The sequence below is a fragment of the Odontesthes bonariensis genome, chromosome 7 (genome assembly GCF_027942865.1).
Source record: "Odontesthes bonariensis isolate fOdoBon6 chromosome 7, fOdoBon6.hap1, whole genome shotgun sequence".
Classification (NCBI taxonomy): Eukaryota; Metazoa; Chordata; class Actinopteri; order Atheriniformes; family Atherinopsidae; genus Odontesthes; species Odontesthes bonariensis.
Genome location: NC_134512.1, coordinates 9,362,273 through 9,379,714, shown reverse-complemented (window position 1 = coordinate 9,379,714; position 17,442 = coordinate 9,362,273). Strand labels below are relative to the sequence as shown.

Sequence of the window (17,442 nt, the reverse complement as noted above, 5' to 3'; positions counted from 1 at the left end):
TCCACCTCCAACATGCTGACATTTCCTGACACATCGGAAAGCAGAAATGGGGCACCACACTCCCTCCTTCAATTGCTCAGTTTCTCCATCTTAACCTCAAATTCTTAACTGTGTTGCATCTCTTTTCCCATCTGTCAGTCGACACACACCAACACATGGCTGGCTCTCTGCTACACGTGATTTTTTTTTGTCTGCATCCTTTCTCTCTTCATGTCATTAGACACATTACTCCAGAGCAGCCACTCATCTGTTGTCCCCACCCTACAACCTTGACTCCTGTCGGGGTGTCGCAAAACAATGCTTTTTCAATCAATTGATAAATTAACCCAAAGCCATCAGGCTCCAAGTTCCAGCAAGAGAAGCCTGGTTTACACTACAACAAGCTGCAATAACTAATTCACAAGAACAACTTGTTAACCTGGGTTATTGTCACAAATAGACAAATAATGTGGCTTTTTAATAACGGAGTACAGCCTCAGAAACTAAGCATCGTCTGTGGTGGACTATCCATGTGTCGCTGCATTCTGTGTGGCCTTGCTGCCTGCAGCTAGAGAAGCGGCTGAGAAGATGCCAGATTTTCTGTGTGGAAATTCATCCACCCAGCATGTTGGCTCAAATTTTCATTTGCACAGTTTCATTTTTATCTGCAAGAATCCATCCCCTCTCTTTTGAAAGTACTTTCCTGCTTTCAGTATCCCCCACTTCTAATATTCCTCACTGCTCCTCACCTCCGGTTACCTCATTTTAGCCCTTTCATCTCTACACACCAACAGCTCATCCTCATTCAGTCTCATCTTACAATTTACACTTTAGTCCCTGCTTTTCCTTCACTGTGGTTTTCTGTCCATGAAAAATAATTATTATTATTATTTTTTTTAAATGCAATTCTATTTTGCTTTTACCATTTTTTTTCGGCTCCTTTACTCAAAAATTACACACTTCAGAGAAGTTTCTCACTCTGAGAAGTTTTTACACAACCGAGTACTGAAGCTCAGCTGATCTCAGGGCTGTAGAACTCGAGTCCGGTCTTGGAGTCGAGACCGTTTTTTTATGGTCTCGGACTTGTCTCGGACTCGCTGGTATTTGACTTGGACTTGTCTCGGTCACTGGTCTTGCCAAATATGGTTCTTGGTCTCGACCAAGTCCAGGCGTCTTTATTTTGTTACAATATTCAAGGGAAAACAAGTAACCACTTGATAACCAATCACACCAGTTTATTTTCGCGCGCCCTGCATCTGAGCCTTGCCAACGTTCTTATCCTTCACACACACAGTGAGAAGATGTCGGCCAATTCCGCTATCGTAAAATTTGGTTTCACTAATCATAAAGAATTTCTCAGCTCAGCACTTAAGAAAAAACACAGGGCAGATTGCAGATTCTGCAAATCGACAATCTCGGAGACATCTGGCACAACATCAAACTTCGTGAGACACCTGCAGAGGCATCATTCATCTCGGTAAGTTAACTGCAGAGCTAGGCGGTGCTTAGCCTCATAGGCTAGGCTATGTGTTAGCTAACATAGCGGAAGATAAGCCAAAGTAATGTGTTTTTGGACATAGTTATCACTTACTGTACGTCTGGTATTACTGGTTTCATGAGATATAAAAAAAAATCTAACGATTGTGAATGTGGAATAAGCGATTGGTTGTCGTGAATTACATTTGTGGTTGTGTGATGCTGTACTTGTGTTACAAAGGGTAGCAGCTACACAAACGCTCGAGCGTTTACGTTAACGTTAACTTAGGGTAAAGTAAACGTAAGGTAAAGTAAACGTTGCATCAGGTTAAAGTGATGGTTCGGAGTAGATTCACCCTAGGGTTATTTGAACCATGACATCCAGCCAAGTAGCCCACCCAAAGTTTTTCCGATCTTGGCCGAACATCAGCCGAGTTACTGAGTTATCCCGAATAGCTTGACAACAAAAGCAAGGCTGCTCAATTTCTCCATTGATAAAATAAATTCACAACTCTACAACATAAAAATTCATGTAGAATATAGCATATACTTTGTTGTCTACAGTAGTAGATCAACCCTCATCTTACTTTGAAGCTCCCAGATCAAGGAAGTGACGTAAGCTATTAGGCTTGTGTTGATAATAATAAACTCCTGGACTATGTACAAACTTCCAAATGCATTGTTTTGTGAGTACAGACCATATTTGTACTACTGTAGAAGTTTGGTGTCATGGCATGTGATTTTAGTGTGGTAATTTTGGAGATACTGCCAGCGCTTGTACTAAGCTATTCGGGATAACTCAGTAACTCGGCTGATGTTCAGCCAATATCGGAAAAACTTCGGGTGGGCTACTTGGCTGGATGTCACGGTTCAAATGACCCTAGGGTGAATCTACTCCGAACTTTAAGTCAGCCCTAAAGTTATAAGTTCGATACTGTATGGTGGTAGCTGTGTGTGTGTCATATTTGCGTGAAAGGTGGTTCATTTTGGTAATGTTAATAATATCTGACATTGGCGATGATTTCCTCAGTTTTAGATTGAGAGGCTTAGCAACAGCCAGCTACTGACATTACTCTAACTAGCAGGAGGCGCAAGCATGCCCTGGCTGCACGTCTCTGAAAATGAAACGGAGCAAAGTTAATATATATTGCCGAGTTGCTTGTTAATTTATATAACTGAGTATGTAACATAACTTTGTTGTTAACATGTTGTACTGTGTGATCTGATCGTAATAAACTGTATGTCAGGCCACATGCATTTAATAGAATTTGACTTTTGAGGGAGTGAGAGTGGCTACGATCTCAATTGAAAGACTACCTAAGGGCGCCGCAAATAACATTTTTGAGTACATGCTATATTTAAGATAAAAATAATCATCCCGCCCACAAAATTCTAGCAATTCTATTTTAATTTAAAACTTATGTCTGGTATATTTTCTGTGTGTACAGAATTTCCTCTGTAAGAAAACAGACATTTTTTAATACGTCCAGTCAGAAAAAAGTCTACTGTAACCTTTTTTGAGACAGACTTAAGATAAACACTAAAATATTGCTGCAAATATGGCTCTCCCTTCATGTCAGTGTCTGGACACAGCTTTGAATGCCCTCTCAGTTTCTTAAAACATTTAATAAACAAAGAAAGCCATTTACTAGGCTAATAGTTTGACAATTCAGACAGAACTTTATTTAGTTTTTCTCAGTATGGACATGTATAAATGATTCGGGATACAGATTTCACTTATCTTTAAGTAAAGCTTATAATATCTGCCTTTCTGTTCCACCACCAAACTTAAAGATGCTTTTGTATTTCCATCTCCAGGCTGGAGGAGTATCGCCAAGGACTTCAACAGGGGGATTCACAGCCAAGGATTGATTCATTTCAGCAGCGACCATTGCAAGTTCAAGTTTACAATGCTTGTTCATCAAGGCAGCAGGCTATCAACCAAACAATCATCCAAGACCTGATCATCGGCTGCCGTCTACCTCTATCAATCGTGGAAAATAAACATTTCCGACATTTTCTACACACCATGGATCAAAGGTACACCCCAATCTCCAGAGCAACCATAACTAGCAAAGAGATACCTCAACTGGTGATGAGAGTGAAAGAGTGCATCAAGTCCAGTCTGGTAGAGCAGAAATCCATCTCTGTTACTGCTGATATATGGTCAGACCGCACAATGAGATCTTACCTGGGAGTCACAGCTCATGTTCTCGACTCTTCAGCCAGTGGGTACACTCTGAAGGCCTACCTGCTCGACTGCAGAAGATTCAAAGGGCGTCACAGCTCTGAAAACACTTCAGCTGCCTTTGATGAGATACTGGATGACTACAATATCAGTGACAAGGTAGATTTTATCATCACTGACAATGCAGCGAACATGAAAAAGGCATTCAAGGTCATCATGGTAGACCACTCAGATGACAGTGAGGATGACAGTGAGGATGAGGAGGACATGGTTGGGGAACAGCTGGACTTTCTTCTTGGTTCCCGTCAACGGCTATCCTGATTTGCCCACAGTCTTCAACTGGTTATCGGGGATGGGATGAAGGAAGTAAAAGCGATGTCCCGGGCACTCTCAAAAATAGCCAAACTTGCCAGTCTGCTGCATAGTAGCACGGTCTTTAAGGATCGGTTTGAGGCTGTTTTTGAAAATGGTAAGAGCATTCCAGTCTCAAATGTCACAAGGTGGAATTTGCAAGTCATTGAATTGGATCATACTGCACTAATTCAGATGTGCTCAGTGGACTTTGAGAATGTTGTCCTTAGCTCACGTGAATGGGCCCAGTGTAGAGAACTTACACAGATTCTTAGACCGTTTGCTGAGGCCACTGAGTTGACAAAGGGTGACAAAATAATTACCATCAGCATGGTTGGTGGCACAACACATTCACATTAGTAGTTTTACTTACCTCACTTATAAGAAAAACAAATCTGAGTTAATCATCAACAAATTTTAGAGTATTGCATTCTGTTTGCAACTAAAAGTTTGTCGATAATTTACTCAGATTTGTTTTTCTTGTTAGACTTTGTATTGAAGCTTCAAGGTATTGAAGTATACCACTGTTAACTCATTGGCTGCCAGCCATTTTCAGTTCAGAGAGACCCATACTGCCAAGTGTTTTACAGTATTTTGACTGATTTTCTAAGACCCACAGAAAAGTGTGTCTTATGACTATGTACACACCGAAATTACCAAACGAAAGAGTAGACTCTCTTCTTTCATCAGGAAAAAAAAGTTTGTTTCTACCATTTTCAGTCCTTTAGTAATAGACAGTAGAACATAGGTTGGTTTCACCAAAAACAGCTGTTTGACCAAAAAAACGGAGAAAACAAGCTTTTTTTTTGTGCAAAGTGGCACTGCTGCCACCTTGCGGGTAATTTTGCCAGTACATTCTCTGTTTAGTGTTTACAAGCCTAAGATTTAGTGACAAACTCCGCTAGATTGTCCCCCAGCCCGCTCCGTTAAAAAAACGCAATTGACGTCTATAGACGTCTTTGGTAGCCAATGAGTTAACCAGTCAACGTTTTTTTTTTTTAAATTGACGTCTATAGACGTCAATGGCACCGAAAGAGTTAAAATTGATTTTATTCTTTGAGTGCAATCTGTGTGTGTGTGTGTGTGTGTGTCCTCCGTAAACAAACGTCTGCACTTTGTTCGGAAATAAAAATAACATTTTAAATTGCACTCTGTTTATTGTTATTTAACCAAACTTTAATGTTTTCTGAAAATAGATGCCTTTCTCATTAGCACACATCTAAATAACAAAATGATACAATATTGTTTTTCCAGGGAAGGCATAAACCAACCATAGGAGTACACTGGTAATACTGGTCATTCTTGTCTATGTCTGGAGTGAAGCTATATTGTAATTTAGTTGCTCAAATGATCAGTACTAGTACCTAGCAGTGGTAATAGTAGTGGGTTGGTGTTTGTATCAGTTAACTATAGGCATCACCTTATATCATTCTGTTTTCTTTAGATTAGATTATGTGATATCAAGGGGAATGGTTATACTTACAAATCCTGAGTGTTTTGACACTATTTTTGCTTTTAGATCAACAAATAATAATCCAAAATGATTGACTTTATACTGTCATGCATACAACTTGTTCTTTTCTGTCCTGGACTCGGTCTTGACTCGGACTCTAGTCTTTTGGACTCGGTCTCGTCTTGGACTTGAACCTATTTGGACTCGGTCTTGACTTGGTCTCGACCGGTCCTGGTCTTGGACTTGTCTTGGACTCGACAAAAGGTGGTCTTGACTACAGCCCAGGCTGATCTACACTAAGTTAGCAATTATTCAAAACACATTTACAGCCAGGCATCTTTCAACCAGTTCATTTCTTTTGTCACCAAAATGAAATGCACACATTGTCAATTATTAACTATATGTTATTGAACACCTCAAGAGAAACAAATTCAAGCAGAAACAGAGGCACTCACATTAAGACGGTCAAAGAGTTCATCTCCAGGTTCCTTGTTCTCCAGGAAAAGTTTAAGATTCTTAAAAACCTGAAAAGATAGATCAATAAATTGGATCAAATTACTTTATGGTTATGGTTGGAAGTAATAAAAATGAACATTTGCTGGTCTAGTCTCAACCCAACCGGAGGCTAACCATTTTCAAAATTGGTTATTGCACAGATTGTTCAGAAGTCTTTCGACAGGACAAAAAAAAAACTAAAATCTAAAACAGAGAGGAAATCAATTCAAAAGTTTTTAAAGTTGAAATAACAGTAATTCATAACCGTAACCATAAAATTACCCATAACCTGCACATTACATTACATGCATTACAGCGCAGACAAAGATATAAAACTGCAATGTGTGGCTGTGTGTTTGTAGCCTGACTCCATTTGTCCATTACACAGCAGGGCCAGAGGAGGGGAAATTACCAAAATTGCATTTGACATTTCCAGGGACTCTGTGGGTTCCAGATGCATCAGTTCTCCAAATAAACCAGTGAAATATGCAAGATACCAATTAACAGCTGCAGATGTGTTTCTTTTATAAAACACACAGATTTACTGGCTAATTTGTATGTTAATTGTGTTATTGGAACTACAAATATAAAAAGTAAAGGCTTTTGGGCTGTTAGTCTAACGTATTGTAAAAGTTTTATACATTCCCAACTACATAAGTCAACTGATGTTTCTAGGTGAATGCGTTTAGTATGGAAGTCCAAGGGTATACTGAATAAACGGTACAATATGTTCTGGTACGTAAACACAGAGACACACACGTATGTAGGTATGTAATGGGCACAGTCAAAGAGACGCAAGAAAAATGTAGGTCCTGCTGATCATTCACTCATTTGTTTCCTTCTTACTCATTTTCGATCAATTACAGTTCACACAAGACAAACATCACTGTGAATCCATGGCATGCGTTGCCCGTTTCACCCTATAAGGCCTAAAAAAAAAAAAAAAAAAAAAAAAAAAGTTTGGTTCCTGTTGGTTGTCAGTTGATGTCGTTGGTAGGTAGGGAATTTATTTTATTTTTTTTTCCAGTGGCAGCGAGTGATAGGTAGATTTTTTTTTATTTTATTTTTATTTTTTATTACAGCAGCAATGGATACTCCCAGCATGTTACACACACACATTTTTATATGAACAACATATGTAGTCGATACAACCTGGACCATTGGCATTGAAGACATCTCAAGCAATATTTCATAAATAAATGTAATAGTTTAGTTAAAGTGTCACTCTGGTGTTCTGTGACTCATAGCCCTTTTGTCCAACATTACTGCCTGCTTCTACTATTCTGCCTAACACAAAACAATTGAATTTTTTTTATATATATATATATATATATATATATATATATATATATATATATTCATAAAAATGATAATGATAGTATGATATGAAAAATATCTTATCTTTTGCAAAACATTATGGGCGTGAAAACGAAACTTAGAAAATCGGCTCGGCGCATGCGCAAAACCGCAAAGTAGCAATTCTCGACAAGTAGGAGAAATCAACTGAACACCGGCTGCCGACACAAATGAACAAGTGCACTGCTTGACTTCTTCAAGGACATTTTTGAAAGATTTCCTACCCAATCTTACAATTTTGTTTGTCACGCTATTGCATGGAGAAACAATGGAGACCACGCATTTATCCATCTTTCTCCCGCAACCATATAACACGCGCTACCGATCCAGTCTGCATGCAGATCTCACATGAAGTCGTTGTTTTCACGAGAGCATGCGCTCATCCTTGTACAGGATGAAGAGGTGCTGTACAAAAACGCAATTATAGTTTGCATTAAAAAAAAAAAAAGTATTTGTGTTCTTTTTTCTTCCCCAAGCTCATAAAATAATTTGGGTCGCACGTAAATTGACAGGGTCGGTCGGAAACCGGAACCAAAAAATTTTTTTTTTAGGCCTAACCACATCTGTATCTATTTCCAGTAGTCACCCATGCTGTCTCAATAATAAAAAAAAATAAAAAAAAAGGAGAAACTGTATATGTGGTAAACCTTGGTATTTACATATCATCATCAGTGTATGGACACAGGATATGCCCTGTTGGCAGGGTTCTGCGTAATGTTCCAGAGCAGTTTGAGGTGCGCTTTGGTCAATTACCTGATGGAGACGGAAGTGCCATCAAGCAGTACAGTCACCATCCAAAGTATTTTATGGTCTACAGCAATGTTTAAGTGAGTGGTACATGTCAAAATAACATCCAAATAGATAAAAACAGATAAGGTTTTCCTGTAAGAAATTTGAACTGTAATTAGATGATTAGTGTATTCACTTCTCCAGAGGTATTAATGTTGTGGCTGATTGGTGTTGGTTTCAATGGTGCTAGATATCTCCAAAGGTTAGAAATACAAAATTCCTTCCATCCTTTCCTGTTCTATTTTATTCCAAGTGACATTTAGCAGCAATCACGTTGATTTGCCAGGAAATTGATGATGCTAAAATATGCAGAGACTAATTAATTCTGGCTAATGCGATGCTTTTGAATGCACTCATTTGAATAATTATATGTTCTGCCAAGAAACAAAACACTTTGGCTGTCAGGTGTTAACATTTCTTTCCCCATCTCTGGAATAAAAGATAGCATGGGTTGACACCAGAGGAGGGGTTGGAAATTTAAATTTGCATACATACAGACACAAATAAACGTGGCAGCTGTTTGACAGACTGCGGACAACTTAACAATATTCTAAAACCAAAAAAAGTTTCCATACATATTTAGTTTTTTTCTATTTTAGAACTGGTTAATCCATCATTGTACTCTCTTCATTTATTGTATCACCCCATGTATATGCATTAGTCCAGGCTGTGGAAACAAAATAATGAAAACTAACAGAAAACTCTGGCGATTAAAAGTGAAGCCAATGCCAGACAACTTCACAACACCGACACACAACTTCACAACCATGTTTTGGTCTCTATAACCAATTAACCCCCTTCAAGATAGCTTCATTCATCCTTTAAATGAAGTTTATGATTAGGAAGCCTTTCAAAAAATGGTTTTGCATAATTTAATATTGCAAAGCAGTAAACTAAAGCCAATCAAAGCGACTGAGATGAATGACGATAGACCATACAACTGACTTGCTGTATGCCTGCTTCGTGAGCACAGCAATGTTAAATAGTGTAATCTGAAAACCATTACAACATGGATGCCTCCACATTACTTTTGTTCCCATTTTCAATTCAGTGACACTGAGTGATTTTGCTCCGGAGGTCTCACACAAAAGTTTAATATATTTTCTTCATCAAAAACAAAGTAGAATTTGAACCCCAGCAACAAGATATTAACTTGTACAGTGAACTATGAAAGATTCAAAGCACTGGGGAAAGCACCGAGTAGTTGTCAACAGTGTTCCTGTCAGTCTTTATACCATTAAAACAAGCCTTGAATAGCTTTCAGAGTTCATTTAACTTATTATTGGAAGCACATGTGGCTCTAAATGGCTTTACAAAGGCAGAACAAACTACTGTGATGTGATATTTGTATGGCCGGCTTGAGTTTTTGACCTGCACTGCAGGCAACGTAAGATTAAAAGTTTATTAAGCTTGACACTTTGAAGGAACTAAAATATATATGGTTATTCCTGCCGATGCCATTCAAATTTAACATGTTGCCTTTTCACGAGTAGTTTTGATGACCTTTAGCGATTATTAGCCTAGACAGAGTAAAAAAAAAAAAAAAAAATTTAAGGATACAAGGCAACGTAGAAAATGTTAGTTCAGTTGAAATTTCATCACAAGTCAAGACAAGATTACACCCTAAGGTTTCATATTATGTCTGGTCAGACAAAAGGCACGGACAAAAGCCAAGGACCGTGGTGCATTCACGCAACACGGATGAAAAAATTTCTATAGCATTCAAATGTCTGCAGAGCAGAAATTAAAGAGAAGCTGACTGGAGCAGGAGGTCAGCTATTCAACTATTGTAAAGGATGAACTACTAAACCATCGCAACCCAGGGCTCCAATCCTCAATTATTATGGATGATTGTCAGATCCCTCTGTGCATGTTAACATTCAAGGAAGAAAGCCTCTCTGCAGGCTCTCTGCCACAATCCAAAGTACAAAACCTAGATTATTACAATGAAATGTATTGGTTTTGTGTCACAGTGAACTTCTTTTCCTAATGTTCTGTCCTAATGAGAATGGACACATTTTTCTTGTATTGACTGTATCAGGAAGGGGGAAAATACAGATGTAGAAGTGTCAGTCCGTACGGATATTCTTCTTTTACCTTTTTCATGACAGGGACCTTGTTGTAGTAGCGAATGGAGTCTTTACCCAGGAAGTCGAATTCCACCACATACTCGTTATCGTCCAGATGGTCGTGTAGGGTGATGTGCTCGACACGTAGCGAGCAGCAGCCGACTGTGTCCGCCGTCTCTCCCTCCTCTTTCTCATTACCAGCTCTCAATGCCAGCTTTTTCAAATCGTAAGACGCAGAGATTGTCACACACATTAAACACCAATACACACCCTGCAATTTCATCAGTCATGCCCCGCAATTCACAGAAAAACATACATCATAAAGATGAGATGACCTTTGAATATACACATATTCTCACATGAAGAATTGTAGAGGGAACACAACAAATCAAAATTGTAAGTCTTTGGAATGAGCCACAAGCGATCACATAATCAATCTGTTATTTCAATACTGACACTTGTGAAATAACCTAAAACCAGACCTTGTCTATGAAGTACAGGGCCACTGCTCTCTGGCGTGTGACCATCTCTTTGGACTTGAAATCCTTTAGGTACTCGTTACGGATGTCGTCCACACAGGACTTCAGTTTCCGAGCAATTTCATATTTCTCCCAATCCTTCTCTCCCTGTTTGTGAAGAAAACAAGTAGAAGAAGAAGAAAAAAAAAAGACAAAAAGAGGAAGTAAGATTACCACAGAGGGGGTGAGCGTCAAGGATAATGAATGGAGGAAAGGATAACGGTAAACATGACTTAAACTCAAGTGACAGCATGATAACAAAAGGTAATCTGCTGTTGAAAAGCTTCAAATCAAAACATTCAATATGTTAATAATTACATGAATGCAGGGTGAAACACAAAGACACACAACTTTAATGACAAAATTCTGCAACCGAGATACAATTAAACCCATCATCAGTCAATACACACTCATATTGTCATGGAGACAAACTGTGGAATAAATTAACCTTTCCACATGAAAGATGGAAAGAGTAGAGGGGACCAAGCAAGGAGGTGAGAATTGAGAGGAAGAAAAGAAATCACAAGTTTATAGGCCAATACATTACAAATAATCCATTTTAATTTTCGTTAAAGTGACAGTCACCTTTTAAATATTTAAAAAAAAAAAAAAAAAAAAAAAAAAAAAAAAAAAAAAAAAAATCAACAATTTGCTGAGAAAGTGTTGACATTTTGATTTTTTGTTTTATATTTTTTCAAACCAACAATTGGATAAATCAGCTCTGTGTGTCCAAAGCAGTAAGCGGGCAATTACTTTTGAGCAATGAGAAGATGTGAAGCTTATCCCAAAGAGCTGTTACTGAAAAAGACAAGCTTATGAAATGCTTTGAATTCCCGTCAGAGGTTCCCACAAATTTAGCACCGCGCTCCCAGACACCATCAGTTTCAGAATTAAAAACGGTTGAGCAGAACTAGAGATAAGCCTTTTTTTATGGCCAGCGTTTTCAGCTCTTGTCAACACCAGATAATACTATATAAACCACAATCCTTGGTAACAGACAGTTTTGTCTAGGATTAGATCAAATAGATTTAATTTATCCAACATCAGAGAAGTTCACACATTACAGCAGCATAAGAAAGATAAGAGTATACACAGGCTATATACAACAAATACATCTACCATAAAAGGGTCTCATGTCAGGCATGTAAATAAACACACAGACATGCGTACGGTGTAAATAAATAGTTACCCAGGTAGAAAATTGTATCCGTGTATAACAGGTTATTTGCCTGAAAAGACAGTAAAACAGATACAGATATGTGCATGTTATGCAGTTAAATCCAACTATGAGCCACTAGCCTCAAGCAGGGATGAGACTTCAGCAGTCGACATCCAGCAAGTGAACTTCTCTCCAACTCCACTGTCTCCAGATTTTTTAAATATTTAGCTCTAGGTCACATAAACTCAGATGACTTCAATTCACAGATGCAACAGTGCTCCAAGATCTGTAAGCAAGTCTTCGCAGGTGAAATCAGTCAGAGTTCCAGTTCAATTCTGTGCTTAAAAGTTGCACTGCAAGCCAACAAAACCCAGATTGTGGTGCAGATACAAACCGACTGACTTACTACCACTGAATAGTAAAGGTAACCACTTAATTCACCTCAATGCACACAATGCTATATTTTGCAGCAAACCATGTGTTCTTGCATCCATTTGAATGCTACTTCAACACGACCACACTGCTCAATAACATCTTGAAACACAACAAAGAGGCGAAGAATTGACCAGACCTCAAATTACATAATACTTATGTTTTAAATTACATAATACTTATGTTCCTACAGAATGAAGACTTGTAACAGTACAAAGAGTAATTTTATAAGATAATGCAAGTGGTCCGGATAATGTTTTCATCATTTAAGAAAATACTTTACTAGTGTATATATGCTACATGTTTAGGGAACATAGTAACGGATATCATGTAAAAAGCCCATTGTAGTCTAACATGTAAGCAGAGCACTGGAGAAAGTATCAGGGTTCGATACGGTCTAGGCACACATGCAGCTAGTTATTTCAAGGTATCTTATGAAAGAAACAAACTAAAGAGATCAGGAACAAGCAACAAAGAGTGTATTGGCTGCAGTTTTAGCTTCTCTCTACATACTGCTTTTAAAATCCAGAACAGAATTTAAACTGCCAATCCTCACATACAAAATCCTTAATGACCAAGCATCACTGCAGCAATTTAGCCTAATAAAGCACTTTGCTGCAGGCCAACTTGTGATTCCTAAAGCTTACAAAGGAAAATGGGAGGCAGGGCACTCAGATACGAAGAAGAGATACAAGCTTCCTGTCTGGTTTTAGGAGGCTGAACAAGAACAATGACCCAAAAAGTCAAAGTAAACGTACTAATAGAACCTAAAGGAATGGGCCGACATGCCCAGATATAAGAATGATTAAAAAGGGCCAGGCCCACTGGATAGTCCAGAAAAAAATGTGGAGCTGAAGCATTCTTTGAGTTTGAAAGTCCACAAGAACAATGACTGTTTAACAGGTTTGGTGAATGAAAAGAAGTGGAGAGATTATAATTGTTTATGGTTTAGCAATTTCAGCCCACACTGTTCTTCAACACGTGACAAAGAAAAAAAACTCAATGTCCACTTAATACAGAAAAAGCAGGTCATTTCAAAGTGTTCTGTCTATATTTTCATTTTTCCTTTTCAATTGTAAGGCTAGCAATCACTAACTGCCACAGAACAGGCAACACATGAAACAATGGAGGTGGTTGCAATGTCTGACAACATTTATGCCAATACAAACCTAGGCATTATTTTCCATGTGCATAGTAGACGGACTACCTTGAGTTTTGAGTTTGCGTTGAGCATGATGTATTTAAAGGAGCCCTGGATGTTTTCATTCCAGCTGGCCAGCCATGTCACAGTATTGTCATGTCGTACTTCCTTCCAGTGGTGACCAGCAGGCGGTACAGGAACACGGGATTCTCTGCCAGTAAGAGAGCATGTCAGAAAGTATGCATACAAGCAGTCAGAAGAATAGTGGTTCTCAAACTAAGAGCAGGCTCCCCGGGGGGGTCTGAGAGCCACTGCAGTGTGGCCATGATGATAGGTTGGAATATAAACAGAAAAATAAATAATAAATAAACCTACCCAACTGGACCCCTACTGCGTGAGAACATGGTTACGGGCAATCACTTAACAGCTGCAATTTAATAACATGGAGCAAATTTGAATTAAAAAAAAATCCTGCCAGTGCTCTGTGAAATTGTGCTCAGTTACCATTAAAACCTGGAAACCACTTCCAGTAAAATAAAAAAGAATCCCTGGAGTACTTTTTTCCACTGGATAGATGCTGTTCTAAGAGTAGAAAGACCTGCTTTAGACACAACAATGGTAATTCAATTAGGGTATCCAAATCTAAATTACGGTTTAGCCAACATATTGCCGATATCAGATCTGTCTTGATTGCACTGGAAAGAATCGCACATATATGAAACAGGAAATAAAGAGATCTAAAGCAGTATTTCCAAAGCCTGTACAGTGGCATGCCAGTGAGGCCCACTGGAGTACATCATCATATAAAAATTGCAAAATATAACTGCAAAAAGAATTAAGTTTGGATTTACTACATAAGCTCTGTGCACAAACAAATGTTTGTGCAGTGTGACACCTGCTGACAGCCAACAAGAAACTAAAGCCTCTTTTACACATAGGTAGCACCTCATCAGCGCCAAAAAAAACATCTTCGTTAACCCGTTGCTGTTCAAAATTCACACATCAGCCTCACTTCATTAGCTTTACACACATCAAGCTGAATGATGACAGCTTCATTAGTTGGTGTGGCAAGTTCCACAATACACGCTTGAAGTGTAACCACACTTCTGTTACTACCTCCGTTGCCAGCTCAGAAGTGTATTCGTAGCAGATCAACTTGGACTCCCGGTTAGTCCTCTTCTGTACTTTCACACGTAATGATGTGCAACAAAGGTGCATCATATCTGGCCTGAAAAGGCATATTTGAAAGAGGCTCCAGTCTGAGATGGAATAATGGTTTACTATCACATGAAGAATGATAGCTACCCACTGGACAAGAAAAACAACCACAGAAAAGGAGTTTAATGACAGTTTCCTGTGTTCTGGCTTCATTTGGATAAGATAAGTCCATAGCTAGAGTGAGAATCTCACCTGCTGACAGAAACTGGCTAATGCTAACATGGTGCCAAACATGCAAAAATGGGTAGGTCTTTAAAAACAAACTAAACTCCCAGGTTGAGAAAAACTGCTTCAAGAGAGCTGGGGCCTCATGTACAACCATACGCACAAAATAGTGGCGTACGCACCTTTTCACGTCAACGATCAGATGTATCAAGAGTGAAATGACCGTGGAAATGTGCGGTGCCTCACGGCAGTTTCAGGGCTGGCGTACGCACTTTTCTACAGCTGCTTATTCTTTGGCGACACCTAAGGTGATGTTGGGAAACTGTTATAATAAATAAATGTGAAAACAATTAGTCCTCAGACTATGATGTGCACATCTGAGACAAACAATTAATACTGATAAACAATGAACGCACCCATGTGTCTGCAATTACACGAGTGGATATAAAAGCAGCGCAAAGTGGTGCAATGCATACCATTAAAAACAATGGCTGCTTCAGCAGTATTAGAAGATTTTGCAAATGGTGCAATTCGAAGAGAGCGTGTGTTCACTACAGAGAGGATTAGCTGGCACATGATGGCGACTGAGTTTTGAGGGAAATCCTCCTGGAACTGTGCGCAAAACTGCGGCCGGCGTTGGAGCGCAACACAGCGAGGAGCCATGCGCTGCTTGTGCTCACAGGTGATGTGCACACTGGGGTTCCTATAGCAACCGGGGCATCCCAGGGGGAGCTGGCCAATCGATTGTGACTGTGCCAGTCTACCCTGAGCCGAGCCGAGCCATGCCAGCCGTGTGGGACAGAATTATCCGCATCTCAGCCACGTATATCAAATTCCCAACAGGCCAACATTAAAGCTCAATTTGAAGCGAGAGCCGGTTTTGTAATCGGGCTATCGACTGCGCACACATTGCTATTAAAGCGCAATCACATGATGAATTTGTGTGTTAACAGGGAACATTTTCATTCGATCGATGTAAGATCATATGTGATGCGTAAATGCAATTAACCAACATTGTGGCGAGGTGGCCTGGTTCAATGCACGATTCATACATTCTGAGTAACAGCATCGTTGGGAACAGATTACAAGGTGGCACTGTGCGTGATGGGTGGCTTCTTGGTGAGTAACTTTATTCGTGTAATTGTCCTAATATTATTCCCCGTGACACGCATTGAGCATGTGCGCCCCCAGTTTCTATCCCGTCTTCACAGCATCATAGTTGGTGGTTAAAGTTAGTTTCTTGCTGTTTTTTGCTGGTTAAACTTCAGCTTAAGATCTTTCTAACAAGCCCCTGATCGTCTCTGTGGGCAAAGAGCAGTGTCACCCATTGTTGCGCGGACTCTCTGTTCAAACAGAGTCGGTCACCCCCCCACCCGCCTGTTTTGGCCACACTGCAGCGGTGGGCAGCCACTCTCCGCTTCACATCCACCTTAATCTTGGACCACTTCTTCTTCACCTCTGCTTGTGAGGCTTCTCAGACCCCACAGCATTAAAGCTGCCGTCGGCAGGTTTTCAAAATTGCGAGTCTAAAGTCGGAAAATTCGAACTGATACAACTTTCAGGTCCCTCCCCCAAACTCTAACAAGCTCCAAATCGTCCCCCAAACCCCTCCCCCTCTGTGGACGAGGTTGTGCACGTGAGTTCACACCAGTGTGAGCGCACACAAGCTGGGGCAGACTCACGCTCAGCAGCGTGTGCACAAGCTGTGATTGACAGGTAGGATTCCTCCACCCTAACGTTATTGGTTAAAAACAGCCGGGAGCGCTCGATTTTTGCAAGCACGATTACAGGCTTTAGAGGGAGCTACAGAATTCGGGATTTTTCCTAAACAGCCTATTTAATATTCTACTTCCAGAATCCCATGACAGTTCAAGCTAATATGACTAAAAAAAAGTTGCCGACGGCAGCTTTAACAGCCTCAGGCTCTCCCACCTAGTGTTGCCAATTTAGCGACTTTGTCGCTAGATTTAGCGACTTTTGGCCATCTCTGGCGACAAAAAAAATAATCTAGCGATTTAGCGACTTTCGGGCTCAATCTGGCTGAATCTAGCGACAATTTAACTTGTTTTGTGAGTGACAAATCAGTTGCCCCGCGACACCATACAAGCCGAGACAGAAGCACTGCAGGACGGCGGCAACCCGGCATACCGGCATTTCCTGTCAAAACAGCAGTTTCAAGCTAGCTACAACGAGGGTAGGTTCACTTCCTGTTTTCAAAACAAAAGCACCTTTTTATCGTAATGGCTTTCCCTATGATAAAAGGCAACAGGTATTCAGGCCGGCTGATTTCGGCTCGGGTAGGAGCGAAATATATAATATGGGCGTGGTTACGTCACTTATGACGTCATGACGCAATCTAGCGACTTCTAGCGACTTTTCAGAGAGCCAATAGCGACTTCTTGTGATTTTTTTTTGGCAACACTGCTCCCACCCACTCCTCTTGCGTTTGCTGCTTATGCCGGAGGACACAGCGTGCCAAAGAACACATTTTTTTGGGCCTCCACTTCAGAAAGTAGCACCGACATCTTGCTTTCTGTGAAGTTCTTCTTTTTTACCGTCTTATTCATTCTTTTTTCTTTATTTTCTGACCGTACACAGAGGGGAATCGCAGGTGCAGGGCTCATTTAAATATGATTTGCAAATTTAAGTAGGG

At 39.8% G+C, this 17,442-nt stretch overlaps 1 protein-coding gene across 1 annotated transcript in view; it reads right to left on the bottom strand.

Moving 5' to 3' along the window:
• LOC142383707 (DNA topoisomerase I, mitochondrial) overlaps positions 1-17,442 on the bottom strand; it is a 40,551-nt gene that overhangs the window by 6,865 nt on the left and 16,244 nt on the right. The window contains exons 11-14 of the mRNA XM_075469365.1: positions 13,473-13,617; positions 10,639-10,782; positions 10,185-10,370; positions 5,903-5,971 (exon numbers count right to left, since the gene is read on the bottom strand). Of these exons, the coding sequence (XP_075325480.1) occupies positions 5,903-5,971; positions 10,185-10,370; positions 10,639-10,782; positions 13,473-13,617 (544 nt within the window). The remainder of the gene's footprint in view (positions 1-5,902; positions 5,972-10,184; positions 10,371-10,638; positions 10,783-13,472; positions 13,618-17,442) is intronic.